Here is an 18,256-nt window from a genome sequence, read left to right as displayed (position 1 = left end):
AACAGTGGCAGCAGCTGGCATGGTGATGGCAGTCTGATGGATGCGTGGAGAGACTATTTACAGCCCTCAAAGACCCAGTCAGACACAGGAAGGTAGGATGACCCCATGCTGTTCTGGGTCACGAGGCTTGATTTAAGCTGCAAGCTCACTCTCTACTCTGCACTCTGCACTGAAAGTGCTGTGTTGTCCATTTTCCACCTTACTGTCTGAGTGGACTGTTCATGCCGCAGGCAGCGGTCAGTCTGTCCACAGACCAACAGATATTCATAAAAATGAATAAGTCCAGGGTAATCAGGGGCGATTTCCAGCCCTTTACTCCTGGTTCTAGGGACTAAATAGGTTGCTCCCCTGTTATGGTTCAGGTTGGCTCCATGGTCTCTGGCAGCTGAAACCATCAATATCCATAGGCCAAGGATGAGCTAGGCAAATGAGGACACACACACACACAGTGAGGAAGAGGTAATGTAGGTGCAAGTGCTTTGTGCTTTATCTACAAAGAAAAAAGTGTCCAAAGTGCACTGCTTCAACTAATAAACAAATATTCCATAAAATCTGTGAAAGTCACACCTCAGAGTTGCTCCATCACGCTACCACATACAACTACATGTAAGCCGGAAGCACATATTTATTTATTTAAAACCACACAATCGCCTCAGACCCCACAATTCCACATTGTATGTCCCTATTACTCTCCTCTGGTTTTCTGTAACTTTTATTTGCAGTGGTCTTGTGGAGTTCCAAGCCTCTGTGAATTCATGCTTCTTGCTCCTGCTGCCGCTGTCTGCAAGAAATTTTACTTTTCAGATACTTAATTCTATAAATTTTATCTCAAAGAGGCATGGTGGTGCAGTAGTAAACATTGCCGACTCAAAGCTCATGTCATAATTTTGACCACAATAATCAGTCGAGCATTGTCATCAGACATTTCCCTATCCTTTGGAGACACTTAAAAGACCATTACCCCATCATAATCTATTCAAAACTCATTCAGTTTCTCCTTCCCCACTGAGTTCAATACATTTCACAGAATTTGGTAAAATTTCTGAACCATTCTACGATTTCACTGAACTCAAGACAGAGTGAATCCAGCAGGGTTTGCTCATCACTATTAACAAGGCTTTTACAGGCTTTTGACTAAGGTGATGCCTTGAGTTGCACTCTAATAATTTCCCCGAGAATCATTCATATACTTGTGAAAACACTTAATGTGTTCTCTAACTATACCACCCAGTGCCAGCGTGTAAAGTGAAAACTTCAGTGCTCCAAGTACTGAGCCTTGTGGGACACCATAACTAACCTCAGAATGCAATGATGTAGTACTATCCTCCCATTTCTGTCAGTCAGTCAGTCATTTTCTAACCTGCTTAGTCCTAAACAGGGTTGCAGGGGTCTGCTGGAGCCTAAGCCCGCTAGCATTGGGCAGAAGGTAGGAACAAACCCTGGGCAGGGCACCAGTGCATTACAAGGCAAACACACACACACACACACCAAACACACACTTGGGCCAATTTAATATTGGCAGTTCACCTAACCAGCATGCCTTTGGACTGTGGGAGGAACCCACGCAGACACAGGGAAAACATGCAAACTCCATGCAGGGAGGATTTTTGGATTTTTCTTCAGCGTTCAATACTATAGAGCCTCATATACTGATTGGGAAATTGAACAGTATGAATGTAAACCCATTTATTACACTATGGATTCAGAACTTTCTTTTAAATTGTTCAGAGACAGTTAAAGTACAGGACACTTTTTCAATAGTCATTCATTCAAACACAGGAAGTCCGCAGGGGTGTGTCTTATCACCATTACTGTTTACTCTGTACACAAGTGACCTGAGACAGAACAATGACCACTGCTCCATTATTAAGTATGTGGATGACACCATGCTCATAGGACGCATATCTGGGGAGAATGAAAGCCACTTTCTAAATCAAGTGGACTGTATGGTAAACTGGTGCAATAAAAACTCTCTCACTCTGAATGTAAAAAAGACCAAAGAAATGATATTTGATTTTAAGAGACAGAAATTTGTATGTTCACCTATTGTAGTTCTGGGAGAGGAGGTAGAAATAGTGACTAAATATAAATACTTAGGAACTTACCTAGATAACAATCTTAACTGGAATACTAATACAAAAAAATTATTCTCTAAATGTAACCAGCGCTTATTTCTCCTCCATAAACTCAAATTATTTAAAGTAGACAAGGACCTCATGTTGTCCTTTTATCGCAGTATGATCCAGTCTGTCATCACTTTCAGTTTCATTGCCTGGTTTAAAAGTCTGACAAACCAAAACTCAAAAAAGCTCCAGCAGATTACGAAGTATGCAGCTAAAGTGATTGGGGCTGATGTAGATGATTTGACTAGTGTGTGTGTCAGAGGGCAATGTTAAAGAAACTGGAAATCTTCTCAACTGATGACAGACATCCATTACATGTAGAACTAAACTTTCAATAAGAAATATCAGAGATAATGATTTAGGTTTTGATATATATCCTGTAACCTTTTTTGGGTTTTTTTTGTGTAAATATGTATTATCTAACTGCCTTACCTTAACCTTTCTTTTTTCTATTTGTCTGTTTTATTTAATTCTGTCTGTTATTAGATGCAACTGAGAAGGCAAATTTCATGTTTTCTTGTGTAAACTTGACTAAATAAAGAAACCTTAAACCCCAGACGCGAACCCTGGTCTCCTTACTGCGAGGTAGCAGTGCTACCACTGCGTCACCATGCTGCCCCATCCCATTTCTGTACATAAATATTCATACAACAGATTTGATAAACATGACTTTTATCTTTCTGGAACAATACTTGAGACCCCAACATTATTTTGAGGCCTGTTTAACTAAACAGAGTGGCCAATGGTGTTAACGACTACACTTAAATTTAACTAGATAATAAATTTAGTACTTCCTTCATCAGAAGACATTAAAATGCTTTTGACTTCATGAATTAATGTCATTTCTATACTGTGAATGGTGCAAAAACCAGGCTAAAACATTTAAAGTAAACTGATGAGTAAGGTGACACTGTGTGTCAAATACTATTTCAAGTACTCTGGAAAGAAAAAGGTAATTTAAAATTGGTCTATAATTGTTAAGCACATTTGGGTCCAGTTGACTTTTTCGATAATGGCCTGACAATTGTCATTTGTAGTGCATTATGAGCTGTGCCAGTCAATAATGATCTACTGATAATGATAAGAAGTAAAGCTCCCAAGATAGTGATTGAGCTTTTCAACAGTTTTGCTGGGACTCTGTCTAATAGACAGTCAGTAAGCTTCATTATGGCAATTCAAGTTATTATTTCTTTTTCTGCTTTAAGGTTAAAATAACCATGGTGGCATACATTGTAAAAGCTAAACGTCTGGGTACCCCTGGCCAAATGATATATTTAATATACATTTGAAGTACTATTCAGTAAATACAGCAAACAGCACACAAAATAATGACACTTTTATGAACATGTGTTAATTTACAGGTACAATTTATTTGATAAACTAAAACAATGTTTTTTAAAAAAGTAAAAGAATACCTCCTCTGTTAACCTCCTCTGACAGCCCACTTCTAAAGAATGTTTGCTGAAGTTTTAAAAGAAATAATAACATCATCAATTGATTTTGTCACATATTTACTGTACATGTTAATAGTTTACTGCAGGGGTCTCCAACCTCTTTTCCCCTGAGAGCTACTCATGTTTTCTAACATTTATTCTCATAGTTTATCTCAACCCAAACAAAATGAATATGCTTGTTTTGCCTGAACATTTACAAAATGTCGGTGTCCACAACTCACACTTTACATTAAAACATCACAAAAAAATATTTAGTTCACCTACAAGTGCATTTTGTATGTCCATATACATTTTCTAGTGTATCTCACACTATTGAATTAAAACATGAATGCTGTCAAAATAAAACAATGCAATTCCAAATACACAGATATGCCTTGTTCATTTGTAATTTTGTTCCATGTCACTGTTTCACTTTATTCACATATCCAGTTGCATGTGTGATGTGTTTTTCAGTTAGTCAGATGACTGGCACTGCATGGAGTCAACAAGAGAGACAGGTGTCTGGTGGAGTGGAGCCACTTAGGTTCACTCTTCTGGGGTCATTTCAATGTTCATCCGTCAGTCTTCCTCAGAACTTTGATTTCATGACATTCATGTCAGACTCACAGAGGTATGGAGACCCAAACAAAGCAGACATTTTCAGAGTCTTTCCACTTATGTAACGGCCGATCCCTTACCCAGCTGGCAGCTACACCTCCAAGACCTGTGGCCTGGATGAATTACTGAGAGGAATCTAAATATCAAGCCGTACCTCTAACAAATAAACTTTTCCCCACAATCAACGGTGTAAACATAAGCACAAAAGAAAAGCAGATATGTAAAAATAAGTGAATATATTAAAACAGAACACAACAAAACACTATTGCACATACCTCATGTAGAATATATATATATATATATATATATCCCTCCACCAGAGCAATACTGTGACACTATATATATACACAACAAACCCTCCCTTGCCCCTGTAACATAACAAACAACAACGAATAACAACAATGAATGAAACATGGAAAACGGCAATGATATTGAACTTGAGTCCGAGTGTACAACTGTTCTGAATGCGGATGACTGGTCAACTGATAAGAGATGCGTTTGTATTTCCCGGATTAAACGGAGCAACCTCACCATGAACCCTCGGCGCGTGGAGGATGATGTAATCTGACCCCGGGGTCTCTGGTGATGAGGGAATTGAAGTCAGTCCAGCAGAATGAAAACAAACTGGTTACAAAAGCGCGATGTGGAAAAACAGCAAGTAAGTTGATTCATGGAGGTGAAAAATGGTCTCTGTCTTTCTCCTCCCTCCGTTTCCTCCTGATTGCTTAAATAGTATGCTGGATGTAAATGATTGTGATTGAAAACAGGTGCTTTCCATCTTGGGGCTGCGGTCTCTTTCCATCAACCATTCCCCCTGAATTTACGGGGACGACATTTACTGACACACACATAAACAGCAAACGGGACGATGGAAACAAAACACACTACCCCCCTCCCCCACCTTGGACAGGGGAGGGCCGAAGTAAGGCTTGACATTGGCCACATGAATAGTGTCAAGCTTAGAGTTATTGCCGATACCCATTTTAATCTGGAAATTGACTGGACCTGTTTGAGAAATGATTTTGGCTGGACCTAACGATTTAGGCACTAGCCTGCAAGGAGAACCTTTTGCTGCCATCCGAGAGATTGTAAGCTCTAATCCAGATCAAATCACCCGGCTGAAAGTGCGCTTCCTTACGCCGGGCATTGTACAATTTGGCGTGTCTAGATGTCGAACTCACCAACCTCTGTTGGATTCTCCGCCGCAATTCCTCAAGCTTAAATAAATTATTGTAACTGGTGGTTTCTGGATTAGGGGCTCTGGAAAAGACTCGGTCAAGCGGGCCCTTCAGCTGTCTGCCCAGCGCAACCAAAGCAGGCGTCTCACCTGTGGCTTCAAGCACAGCGGAGTTCAGGGCAAACCGGAGCGCGGGGAGCTATTTATCCCAATCCTGATGGCTACAAAAATTCTTCTAGTTATCTGGCTCTACTAAGCTTCAGAAATGCCGAGAATGCTGTTGAGACTTTAACTGCACATTATTTTGAAGGTTTACTAATATATAATACTAGCCATGTGCGCCCAACTATGTTGAGTGTGTTAAAGTTGTCTGTGAAGGGCTCCCTGTTTAAACGCGGCTGCCAGTCGTGAACTGGGCCCTTCGTCGCACAGCATTATGATTTTTTATAAGGGAAACAAAATTACAAAATAAAACCCTTGGATATTGATTCGATAGGAACGGCCTACTCGGAATCACTGTCCGAATAGTAATTATGTGGTGGTGTAGGAGCATTTCTGCTTCTCTCCGTTCACAGTCTGTCTCGTTTTCACGACACTGTCGTTTCCTCTCATGATCTCTTCTCAACCTTTCTCCAATCTCGCAGGTTGCTTTGTGGCAATCCAAAGAGTAAGGCAATATACACGGAGCAATGGTTATAAAAGGGGGACACATAGGTATCCAGGCTCTTTAAAGCATAAATAGGGATCACTTCACTGACATGTGACCAAGCCACGGTACAACTGTGAGATGCGCAGCACTCGCCAGCTACAATGTAAAATAATAATTTCCGGAACATGCTGTTACGTTGTCATTCATTTTACTCACTGACTTTCTTTCATTCATATGTTACGTTGGCACGTACCTTTTATCTTCGGCAATCTCATTCTCTAACCAGGCCTCAGGAGCTAACCAGTGTAACACTGTCCACCACCCCTTTCGTTATTCTGGCACATTGTTGACATCCGTGAGTAACAACAACGTACTAAACTGGAAGGTGGTCTACGCATGCGTGGAATTCGCGGACAAACAAAGATCAAGATCCAAATGAAGATTATATATAAAGATTAGTTAATTTAAAGCACAACAATTTGTTTAGTTTGAATGTCTGTGTTTTGAGGTGTGACTGGAGTATTACAGTCTTCAGTAGTATAAGCCTGGAGGAGATTCTTAATGCAATGCCTATGTTTTAGCTGTCTCTCTACTGCCATCTAGTGCTTCTTCTAATTCATTCGCGGACAAACAAAGATCAAGATCCAAATGAAGATTATATATAGAGATAGAAAATCCAATGTTTCTCTGTCTATCCGCTTTTCACAAGAGAACTACTTAACGGATTTAGATCGGGTTTTTCCTATAATTTGCTTGAACATTCTGGTCTGGCGGTACCGATTTATTTGCTTGAATCCAAGAGAGACGCAGCAGGCCAAGGGGAGGGGCCTTCGTCACTCACTCGCCAGCTTCAGGGCATGTACCTTAACTCCGCTTAGCTAGCGAATGAGAGAACAATTGAATTCAACTTTGTTTGATATTTAAAATAAAGTGTTACTTAGGTCTTGATGAGTCTGAGTCCGGCTATTCTCTTAAGTGTATGCCACTTTGAAAAGACAGATTGAAATTCAGATTGTAGATTGTGATTTTGTGTTAAAAGGATTGTGATATGACTTTATGGAAAGATCGCCCATCTCTAATTTAACTAATCAAGTTTTCAAATTTAAGTAGGATTCATTAACCTGTTGGCAAGCTACTTGGAAAGGGGTTGTGAGCTACCAGTAGCTCACGAGCGACGTGTTGGAGACCCCTGGTTTACTGTATTCAGTACACTTCTTGTCAAGGTGTTAAAAAAAAAAAAAAACTCAAGAGAACTCTTTGACAAAAGCTCCTAAATTATACGTGCATGGATGTTTATTAGCATTGTCACTCATGGACATCTGAAATTTGCCTTCCAAGTCCATTGGAGGTAAAGCAGTACCACTTCAAGACATGAGGAGGCACTGTCACTGATGGTATCATCCCCTTTCGGTCTGTCCACTATAAAGCTGAGACACTGCCTCAGTCGTTCGGTCAATGACAGCATATAGTGCAGGTGTCCATTCAGAGACTTATCTACAGGTAGGGAAATCACTCCTCGCTCTAAGTAGTATTACCTGGTTGTTGATCAAAGCTAAGCTTACATTGGTTAATGAATCCACAAAATGTATTTAGGTCACCTAGTACACTGGCTGGAATAATGCTAGAGGTAGAACCACCACTTAATCCCCTCCAATTGTTGCTATAATTTTGTTACTTCAGCGATTAACTGTTAGACAGTAGCAGTAAGTTTGTCGGTTTACTTTCATAATCCCCTGGTTTTTCCTTGAGTGACTAATTTCAGCTACAAAAATGGTCATCTTGGGGTCACTTATAACCCCTTGATACATTAAGGACAAGATAGAGAAGCCCTTAATTGTTATTGGCATGAGGAAATTGATCAGGAGATAATCACAAATTGGACAGGCAAAGCAACTGTTAGAGTAGAATGAAGCTCAGAGCCAGAGAGATCAATAAAATCCTGAAGTATATTATTTGAAAAGGAGCAAACAAGAATGAAAGCCTTAGACAAAAGGATAGTCAAAAACTGAAATGAAACCTGATGCTAAGCACTTTGAATGCTAATTAATACTAAGAATGTTTTGTAAGAGATTAACCATTGGGTGAACCTGAATACACAAACCGCTGCCCTATTTATGGAAGGTGTAACAACATTACTAATCATGATGACTGCTATCATATATTAGGAATGTAGCTGTGCCCAATATAGTGCTGTGGAAAACAATAAACACTAAAATAAATCAACTAATTCAAAATCACTGCGAATATGCATAAGGAAGATATACAGTACTTGGAATCTGCATATTCCAAAACCTCAGAAAAAAAGTTTATAAAACCACCAAAATAAATTTATTACATTAAAAAATAAACCATAGTCACAGAATTATAACAGCTGCCAATTTTTGGAATAAAAGACTTTTTTTTGGTTATTTGTAATATGCTCTTGCAATTATGCATTACTAGTGCTTAAAACACAGAATTTTCAGATTACAAATGCTATGCTATATACATAAACCAGCAAAAAATATATATGTATGTTTAAATGTCTCCATTTCCAAAGGCAAGGAAAACCGGGGCACTATAGTAATTAGTATAACTATGAGAGGATGGGACTGTTGTTTCAAGTGTTAGGCTCGGTCTTGCATGTAGCCACTGCTACCAGGCTGCAAGTCGGCAGCCAGCCTGTGCTGGGAAAAACTGGTGGGGCGGACTGAAAACCTCTCCTCATGTAGATGCCCAAAGCAGTGCCTCACTTTCTCTCTCACCCTTATGTTTGTGAGTTATAACTCTATTTATATATACTGTATACACTAACCACATTATCTGCCAAAGACAGTTAATAGAATACATTTAAAAATATTTGATAGCTGTTGCCCTAAGTGCACCTTCCCTTTGTAACTTCTCTTGACCATCATTCCCTTAATTGAGTGCCTTCCCATAAAGCCAGCTTCTCAGTCTCTATCATTTCGAGGCGTCTCTCTCTTGTCCACTTACTCTGAGGGACCAAACATACACAGAGACCTTTTATTATATTGTAGGTCTATATATACACTCAACGGCCACTTTATTAGGTACACCTTGCTAGTACCAGGTTTTACCTTCAGAACTGCCATACTTCTTCATGGCATAGATTCAACAAAGTGCTGGAAAAATTCCTCTGGGATTTTGGTCCATATTGACATCAAGTATTACAGAGTTGCTACAGATTTGTCAGCTGCACATCCATGATGCGAGTCTCCCGTTCCACCACATCCTAAAGGTGCTCTATCAGATTGAGATCTGTTGACTGTGGAGTCCATTTGAATACAGTGAACTCATTGTCATGTTCAAGAAAACAGTTTGAGATGATTTGAGCTTTGTGACATGGCGAGTTATCCTGCTGGTTTTAGCCATAAGAAGATGGGTACACACCGTGGTCATAAAAGGATTGAGATGGTCTGCGACAATACTGTACTCAAGTGGGCTGTGGCACATAAACAATGCTGAGTTGGTACAAAGGGGCCGAAAGTGTGCCAAGAGAATGTCCCCCACATCATTATGCCACCAGCCTGAACTGTTGATACAAGGCAGGATGGATCTATGCGTTCATGTTGTTGATGCCAATTTTAGTGAGCCCGTAAAAAGTGTAACCTTAGTTGCCTCTTCATAGCTGACAGGAGTGGCATCCAGAGTGGTATCCTACTGCTGTAGCCCATCTGCTTCAAGGTTTGACGTCTTGTGCGTTCAGAGGTGGTCTTCTGTATACCTTAGTTGTAACGAGTGGTTGACTTACTGTTCCGTTTCTATCAGCTTGAACCAGTCCGGCCATTCTACTCTGACCTCTGGCATCAACAAGGCATTTTTGCCCAGAGAACTGGTGCTCACTGGATATTTTGTTTCTGATCTTTGCAGATGGCTTGCACTTTTTTCTTCCATCAAGGAGATAAAAACACCTTGTAAATAGTAATAATTCTTTTATTAATATTATTATTATCATCTCACAGGGACTCGTATGTTTTCTGACTCTTGGAGAGCCCTTTAAGGTTTGTTTTTATCAAAGCTGCTCCATGTGGCTAATTCTTATGTATTCAGTATCTTCCCACTTACTTTACACCAGCGTTTCTCAATCTTTATGGTCCTACAACCCAGTATTTTCCTTTATAAATTCAATGATGACCATTAGTAGCAATTTCAAACTGTACCTTGGTAAAACGAGCATGATCAGGGGTCCCCCTTTGTAATACAACCTCACTTAGAAATTGGGGAACATATTGCACAGAGCTTTCAAGCGCTTAGGCAACCCACTCGCAAACCAGTGGCAGCAATTCTGTGTCCGGCCAAGTGGTTCAGAAACACTGCCTTACACAGACCCATCTTTCACACGGCAAGACTTGAGGATCAGCTTACGCTACTCTGTACTGGCAATTAAAGTAGGTATACCAGTGACCCACACCAGACCAATATAGCCTCAATTTCAATGACCAGTACACTTTGTAACCAACATATGGCTATTTATCGCACGTGGAACTGTAAGTCTGCACATGACTGTATTGATTCATAAAGAGTTATTGGTAAGATTTTGAGAGTTTTTTTGCAGCCCATCAGCTGGAAACCATATGGCCAACCTCCCAGATGCTTCATTTACCCTCCACTCTTAAAAGGTAAATTGTTTAACGCTAATGGATTTTAGCAGGGTTTCTTGCAGCCCACAATGGCACGAGGCTATCCACCCCCATCTGCACGCAAAACCCATGGTTGATTCACACAAGGAAGAATTTGTCCAGGAAATGGATTAACATATTGCAGAAATGATATAAATTTGACCTTTAAAACATGCAGTACTGAAACTTTAAAAGCTTAAGTGTCATGGTTTAGGCAATGGCTGTGAAATGACTGTCTGTAGGGTAAAACCCAGCATCTTTCAAACTTGCTTCGTCCTGAGAGCGGTTACAGGAGAGCTGCAGCCCAGAAACAATCCCTGGAAAAAACTGGCAGTCATGAAAACACAAACTAGAGCCAATTTAGCATTGCTAGTCCAACTAACCAGCATTTCTTTGGACTACAGGAGGAAACCAAAGCACTGAGAGGAAAGAACAAGGGACACAGGGAGGACGTCATTTTTGCAAGGCAGAAGCACTACCACTGTCCTACCATGCCACCCTAGGGTAAAACCTTGTGAGTAATAAGGAATAAATGCTTCAAATGTTAGAAATAGTACATACCACAATAGCTACAGTAACTGAATATTAAGTGCAATGAGGCAGCTGAAAACAAATAAAGGAGATTTTAAATATATATATATATTTGTATTACAGCATTAAAGTAGAACAAATCTGTCAAGCTAGTGAAAATAGTGAGCATGATCAATGGAAGTAAATGGTCACAGGTGGACAAATAAGGTTCCATCTATTTTACATACTAGTATGATGCTAAATTATGATAAATCCATAAACCATTACAAGGTAACTTCCAATTGATTTTCATTTATAGTTTATACAAGAATGCAGTACTCCATAGTTTACAAAGTGCAAGGTGGTTACAATGCAAAAGCTTCATTGTTTTCACTAGAGAGTCCCCCAACTGGTACAATTAAAAAAAAACACTAGACATGTTTGTATTGGCTATGAAATAACATTTCATTATTTGAAAGAAGAATCCCCAATAACAATCAATTAGTGCTTTACCTTGGTACATGCCTTCAGAGATTGGAGAGCTGATTCCCAAGACTTCATACTTGCCGAAAGTTCCGCAGAAGTCTGCCAGCATCTCCAAGGCCAGTCCTTTTCTCCTCCAGTTCTTTCGGACAAACAAGGTGTCAAGAACGGGGAGCTGATAACAGCGACTTACACAGCTGTCAGTCAGACTGCCTAGAAGAAAAAAAACTTTCTTGTCTAATCAGTCACTTAATCAACTTCACACAACTGGGTGACAGCATTGATTATATTCTAGAAATTCATTGTCTTGATATGAATACTGCATTTGTCAGACAACTGTTCACAATGCAGAGTCTTAGCTGGTGTTTCAGTAATGTTCATCCTGTTCTTTGAAAATTATACACTAAGAATTACTGATTGAAATGAACATATTCTTCCTTCCAGATGGTAGCTCTGGCATTTAGAGTGAAAGTTTCTCTTCAAAAATAATTTATTTTCAGAAGCTGAAGATTATCCCTGAATTACTTCACTTTGAAATTTGGAAAATCTGTTTTACTTGTAAAGACTGTGTTATAAAATATGTATTTTATTTCACATACATCTTGTTAACACACACATCTTCTTATATAATACACTACCGTGGCTGTTCGTTTGTCTGTCCAGGATTTTAAATAACCTGTGGCTCACAAACCATTTGCACTATTGACCTGAAATTTGGTACACATATACTACGTGACATCCACTACCTGCTTTCGGCTTTTACTACTCTTTTTATTTTTATTTTATTTTATTGTAGAATAAACTCTCGGCAGCGCACAGCAGTGCGTCCGTGCGGCGCATGTGTACAGGCACCGTTCTCATTCCCTACCTCCTTCGACGTCACTTCCCCTACCTCTTCATATCTTAAATCATTCTTGAGGCAGATTGAAGACTTAAGTGCCATCTTAAGTGAATCAGTTTTAACGTGAAAAGATGCCGACGGAAGAAGAGAAGAAGCGGGCCGCTAGAGTGGAGAAAAGAAGAGCTGCTTAGGAAGCAGCAAGCGCATCAACCTCTGAGCAAACAAATGCTAAATGTACAGAGAAAGAGTATGAAAATTATAAGTCAAGTGTATTCACTGCACGTTATCGTGCAGTACGCAGTTACTGGTAGATTATAAATGGCCTTCTGCCCTATATTATGTTGTAGAGGCTACTTAACCCTTTATTCAGGAGCTGCAGCTCAGGATTGCAAAAAAGCCTGGGGCACAACACACACTTCTGACCCCATACGTGTTTCAGGAATAGCCCAGGAATTATACATTTTTCAGGGCTCAAAAGCATATCACTGAACTTGGGGTAAGCAGTACAAGGGTTTTACTTGTAGGAGTAACAGTATGAGAAAGTTTATTTTTAAATAGTGGGCAACTGTGTTAGGCATCCTGCCATACTGCCAGAGGGACAAACGCAATGTTTTGTTAGGCCCAGTGGAACAGAGAGTTGCTGTTTATGTTACTTTTCACATCCATGTATTTATCACTTCTTCTGTGGTTATATGTTATAAAAAACATACAATAAATTCTTAATAATAATTCTTTACATTTATATAGCACTTTTTTTTACAGGACTCGAAGCACTTTACATAGTGAATGGGGAGCCACATCAACCACCACTTATGTGCAGCATTATCCACCTGGATGATGACACAACAGCCATTTATGTTCCAGTATGCTCACCACACATTAACTTTTAGGTGTGAGAGTTAGTTAGTCATTTCGAGACAGGGAATGATTAGGGGGCCAGAATGACTAGGCCAGGTCATCGGGATATACCCTACTGTTTACAAAGGATGCCCAGGGATCTTTTATGACTACAGAGAGTCAGGACCTCGGTTTTACATCTCATAATAAGGACGGTGCCATGTTTATAACAGTGTCCCCATTCCTGCACAGAGCATTGCGAACCACATTCAGGCCACAGGGTATGTGCTCCCTGCTGACCTCAGCATCACTTCTTCCAGCAGCAACCCAAGCTTTTCCTACATGGTCTCACATCCAATTATTGGCCGGGCCCGAACATGCTTAGCTTCAGGTGGATTAATCGTTCTGAAGTCCATGTAGTATGGCTGGCCAAACAAGAAAAAAGCCATCTACAGTATGCATTAGATTTCTGCAGTTATGGGGCACAGTATACAGAAAATGATTTTTTTTAATTTTATTAATATTATTATCCATGATTTGTGTTGGAAAAAAGTTACCTGGAAAGCAAAACCTTTTTTCCAAATGAATTCTGTCCAAGAAAGGCAACAATAAAACAAATCTACAAACACTGATGTAGTACAAAGAAGAAGCAAAGACAAATCAGCTGCAGATAAAAAAAAAAAAAAAGGAGTTGTTAGTGATCTAAAAACTCATTATCCTCCCAAACCATTAAGATATGTGTGTTAAGTTAACTAGCCTGAGCTGGTATGGGTACAAGAGCATGTGTATACTGTAAGTGTGCCCTTGGATGGACTGGTGCCTCGTCCAAGGTTCACTCCTGTTGTGTAGCACAATTTTTTTCTCTATTTTTGCAAGATTAGACAGTTTATAGCACCATGAAAAAGCATTTTTTTCTGGATTGTACAGTTTTATTTTGCATCAGTTTTTTAGATTTAGAAGTAAATAAAGAATGGTGATAGAGGAAAAAAAAGAATGTAATTCTTGCTGTGAAAAAAAAAGAACTTACCAGCCTGCTCCCAGTTAGTGAATTCCACCTAAATAAAATGGTTATTAGGATCAGCTGTTTGCATAGTTTGGTAAACATTCAAGCTTGATTTTGGCCTGCCTTGACAAACTTTGGCTCTTACTTTCAGAGTGACGTTTTCAGGTTCTTTAGGCATATCACGCAATGATCAAAAAAAGAATCTGAAAACATATGGAAGAAAGTTTGTCTGAGAAATGTTCCAAAACCATTTCCAGGGCTCTGAGGCTCACTGAACCACAGTCAGACAGCTATACTGTCCAAATGGAGAAGGTTTGTGACAATGATTAATCTTCCCAGGACTAGCCATCCAGCCAAAATCTGTCCAAGAAATGAAAGCATAATGTTTTCAACAGAGTTAAAAAAGAGCCCTAAAACAAAAGGATCTGCATGCCGCTCTTGCTTTGATTAAAGTTCAGTGCTCATGACTTGTGTTCGGAAGGAGTTGACGAACAAAAACATCCATGTTAAAAAAGAATTGAAGCCAACACCACTGCTCAATGTTAAAACAGAAGTGTTAGCATCACATTGGCCAAAATGTCCAGTCCAGGATGGTCCTTAAGTGTGAAACAATGTTCAATGGGCAGATAAGTCAAAACTGAAACTTTCTGGTTAACATGAATGCTGTTATGTCTAAAGAAAAACTTACACAGACAAAATCACTTCTTGTGAAAAATGCTTCCATTTACGAAAATGGAAGTGACATGAAGCAAGCTCACACTATTTATCAAGTGAAAACCAGATTTTATCCATGTTTCTTAAAAAATAAACAATACTTAAGAATAAGTCTTCATATCACTGTATTTGGCTCTGTCATTTTTCATTTTCTTATTCATAATGTTATTTATAAACAAGTAAATAACCAATAATAGAGTGCCTATACACAGTGAACTTCAACTTTTAGTTGTTCACAAATGCAGAACTACACTACATCCATTTTCTTTCACCAATTTCTTCCGATTCAGGATTGTGAGAAGCCATAGTCAATTCAAGCAGCATCGAATGCAAGGTAGGAAGCAACCCTAAACAAAGTGCCAGTCCATTACTGGTAAGAAGGTAAGAACTATAGGACAATTGTTTTAATGTTTCCTTATAATTGGTTTGGGTCACGTGGTGAGACAGAAATTATGATTAATCCATTTCCAGTCTAGCACTTAACCACTGAACCACACTGTCCAATAAGTATAGTTTTGTGATTCAAGGACACTGCCCAAAAAAGAACATGACCACATTCCTCGGTATGTCAAATTCTAATAGAAAACAATGCAGAAAATGCCAACATTCATTAAACAAGAAGTCTTAAATGTTAAGCATTTGCCTTAATCCACAAGTTATCTTGGGCTGTCTTCACATATTAATGCTCTCAGTCCAGAAGATGAACAGATCACATTTATGTCTATGTCTATCTTTCATTCCAGTGCCAAAAACTGTAGACCATCCCCAAGTTCACAACGCCCTTAACCATGTTTGTCTCTGGATTTGTTTCACATCACACTTTGCAGGACAAAATTGGTACTGTGAAAGTAATCCTGTCCATCATCAACTTCATTAATTCCAAGAAGTTTTTGAACCCCGCAGACTACACATTTTGCATCTGTTGATTATTTCAAAAATAAGTATATGAAGAAATTTCTAGTAGACTTTTTTGCCACAATAAACACTTCTCCAACCTTACCAAAGGTGAATTTCATGTGCCACACACTCTCCACCATTGACATTATATTGTCATCAAAAGTGGTAGTCAGGCAGAAAGACCTTTATATTTCAAAAGCTTTAAAGCAAAAGCAGATGATTACCAGCAGGAGGTAAGCTCTACCATTTCTTTTCACATCAGCAGAAAGAAATTGACTCCCCATGCTAACCGCCTCATTACTGAAAACTCACAGATATCTCAGTTTTACCTTCTCCTCAAAATCCACAAACTGGACTATCCTTGACACTCTAATGTTTCTGCATGCAACTGCCTCATTGCTCATCTTTTAGATTTCCTCTCAAACTGCCTCATTGCTCATCTTTTAGATTTCCTCAACAGTCTTATGAGACCGCTGTTTGAATTTTAGTCATGAGTGCTTTATCATTACCATGGATGTCACATCTCAGTACACAGTCGTTCCTTACAATGAAGGTCCAGGACTCTCAACAGATGTCCAGTCCTGGATTCTCTCACAAACACCCTCATCAGACTAGCAGAACTGGTTCTTACCCCTCCGTTCTTTCTCTTTTGATAGCAACATTTTTCATCAGATCACAGAAGTTGCAATGGATGCTAGAATGGGGCCTATCTATTCCAACATCTTTGTTCGCTGGTTAGAAGAGCATTTCATTTCCTCCTACCTAGACCTTGTACTGGACCTGTACAAAAGATATTCAGTATTGATGATTGTGTTGGTGCTGCTTCTTGTTCCAGAAGCCAGCTACGGGAATTCATTAATGATTTTACAAGTTTTCATCAATTTCTCAGGTTTACAGTCAATATTTCCACCACAAGTCTACCAATTGTAGATATCGTTCTTTCTATCACCTTTCCAGGACTTAAAATATCTGTCTATTACAAGCCTACTGACAAAGTTATATTCTGTACCGTTCCTTCAATCCCTGGAATAGTAAAAGCACTCTGCTTTTTTCACAGTTTCTTAAGACTCCGCTGCCTCTTGGGTCATGAGGTTGACTTTTACAATGAAGCACTCAGAATGAAGAATTTCTTTGTCACTTGCAAATATGTCACCAACAATATGATTGCCCTCCAATAAATTCAATATTAAACAATAGGAATCTTGCCTGTCTAAAAAAATAATCTTTTTTACTGCCTTTCTTGTACAAAGTGTCCAGCCATCTACATGAATGAAACAGGGAGAAGGCTAGCAGACTGTTTCAGGTAGTATGTTTGAGCTATTAAAAACAAATGATCTAAGTCTATTGTAGACCACTTAACATCCCATGGTCATAGCCACATTAATCTCTCTGTTTGTGTTCTTTCACAGGGCTTCAAAAACAAAAGAAGCTAAACATATTTTCCCACTGGGATCACATATTTCTCCAGGGACTTCATTTATAAAGTTTGCACACATGTGAACAGATGTTCAAAATGTGTGTATGCAACTTTACATGCAAAAGTCCAGAATTATAAAAGAAAACTGTATATGCATGTTGCCCCATCAGGTTAGGTCCAGAAATATTTGGACAGAGACCACTTTTTTCTAATTTTGGTTCTGTACATTACCACAATGAATTTTAAATGAAACAATTCAGATGCAGTTGAAGTGCAGACTTTCAGCTTTAATTCAGTGGGGTGAACAAAACGACTGCATAAAAATGTGAGGCAACTAAAGCAGTTTTTTAACACAATCCCTTCATTTCAGGGGCTCAAAAGTAATTGGACAATTGACTCAAAGGCTATTTCATGGGCAGGTGTGGGCAAGTCCGTCGTTATGTCATTATCAATTAAGCAGATAAAAGGCCTGGAGTTGAGTTGAGGTGTGGTGCTTGCATGTGGAAGATTTTGCTGTGAACAGACAACATGTGGTCAAAGGAGCTCTCCATGCAGGTGAAAGAAGCCATCCTTAAGCTGCAAAAACAGAAAAAACCTATCCGAGAAATTGCACAATATTACGAGTAGCAAAATCTACAGTTTGGTACATCCTGAGAAAGAATGCAAGCACTGGTGGACTCAGCAACGCAAAAAGACCTGGACATCCACGGAAGACAACAGTGGTGGATGATCGCAGAATCATTTCCATGGTGAAGAGAAACCCCTTCACAATAGCCAACCAAGTGAACAACACTCTCCAGGGGGTAGGCGTATCGATATCCAAGTCTACCATAAAGAGAAGACTGCATGAAAGTAAATACAGAGGGTGCACTGCAAGGTGCAAGCCACTCATAAGCCTCAAGAATAGAAAGGCTAGATTGGACTTTGCTAAAGAA

At 39.3% G+C, this 18,256-nt stretch overlaps 1 protein-coding gene across 1 annotated transcript in view; it reads right to left on the bottom strand.

Annotated features, from left to right (window-relative positions):
• The window catches only part of LOC114667987 (protein FAM169B-like), a 45,050-nt gene that overhangs the window by 9,442 nt on the left and 17,352 nt on the right, over positions 1–18,256 (bottom strand). Inside the window, exon 6 of the mRNA XM_028823560.2 lies at positions 11,643–11,825. Within this exon, the coding sequence (XP_028679393.1) occupies positions 11,643–11,825 (183 nt within the window). The remainder of the gene's footprint in view (positions 1–11,642; positions 11,826–18,256) is intronic.

This window comes from Erpetoichthys calabaricus, chromosome 17, assembly GCF_900747795.2.
Source record: "Erpetoichthys calabaricus chromosome 17, fErpCal1.3, whole genome shotgun sequence".
Taxonomy (NCBI): domain Eukaryota; kingdom Metazoa; phylum Chordata; class Cladistia; order Polypteriformes; family Polypteridae; genus Erpetoichthys; species Erpetoichthys calabaricus.
The sequence above is the reverse complement of the archived record's forward strand: the minus strand, read 5'-3'. Positions and strand labels throughout refer to the sequence as shown.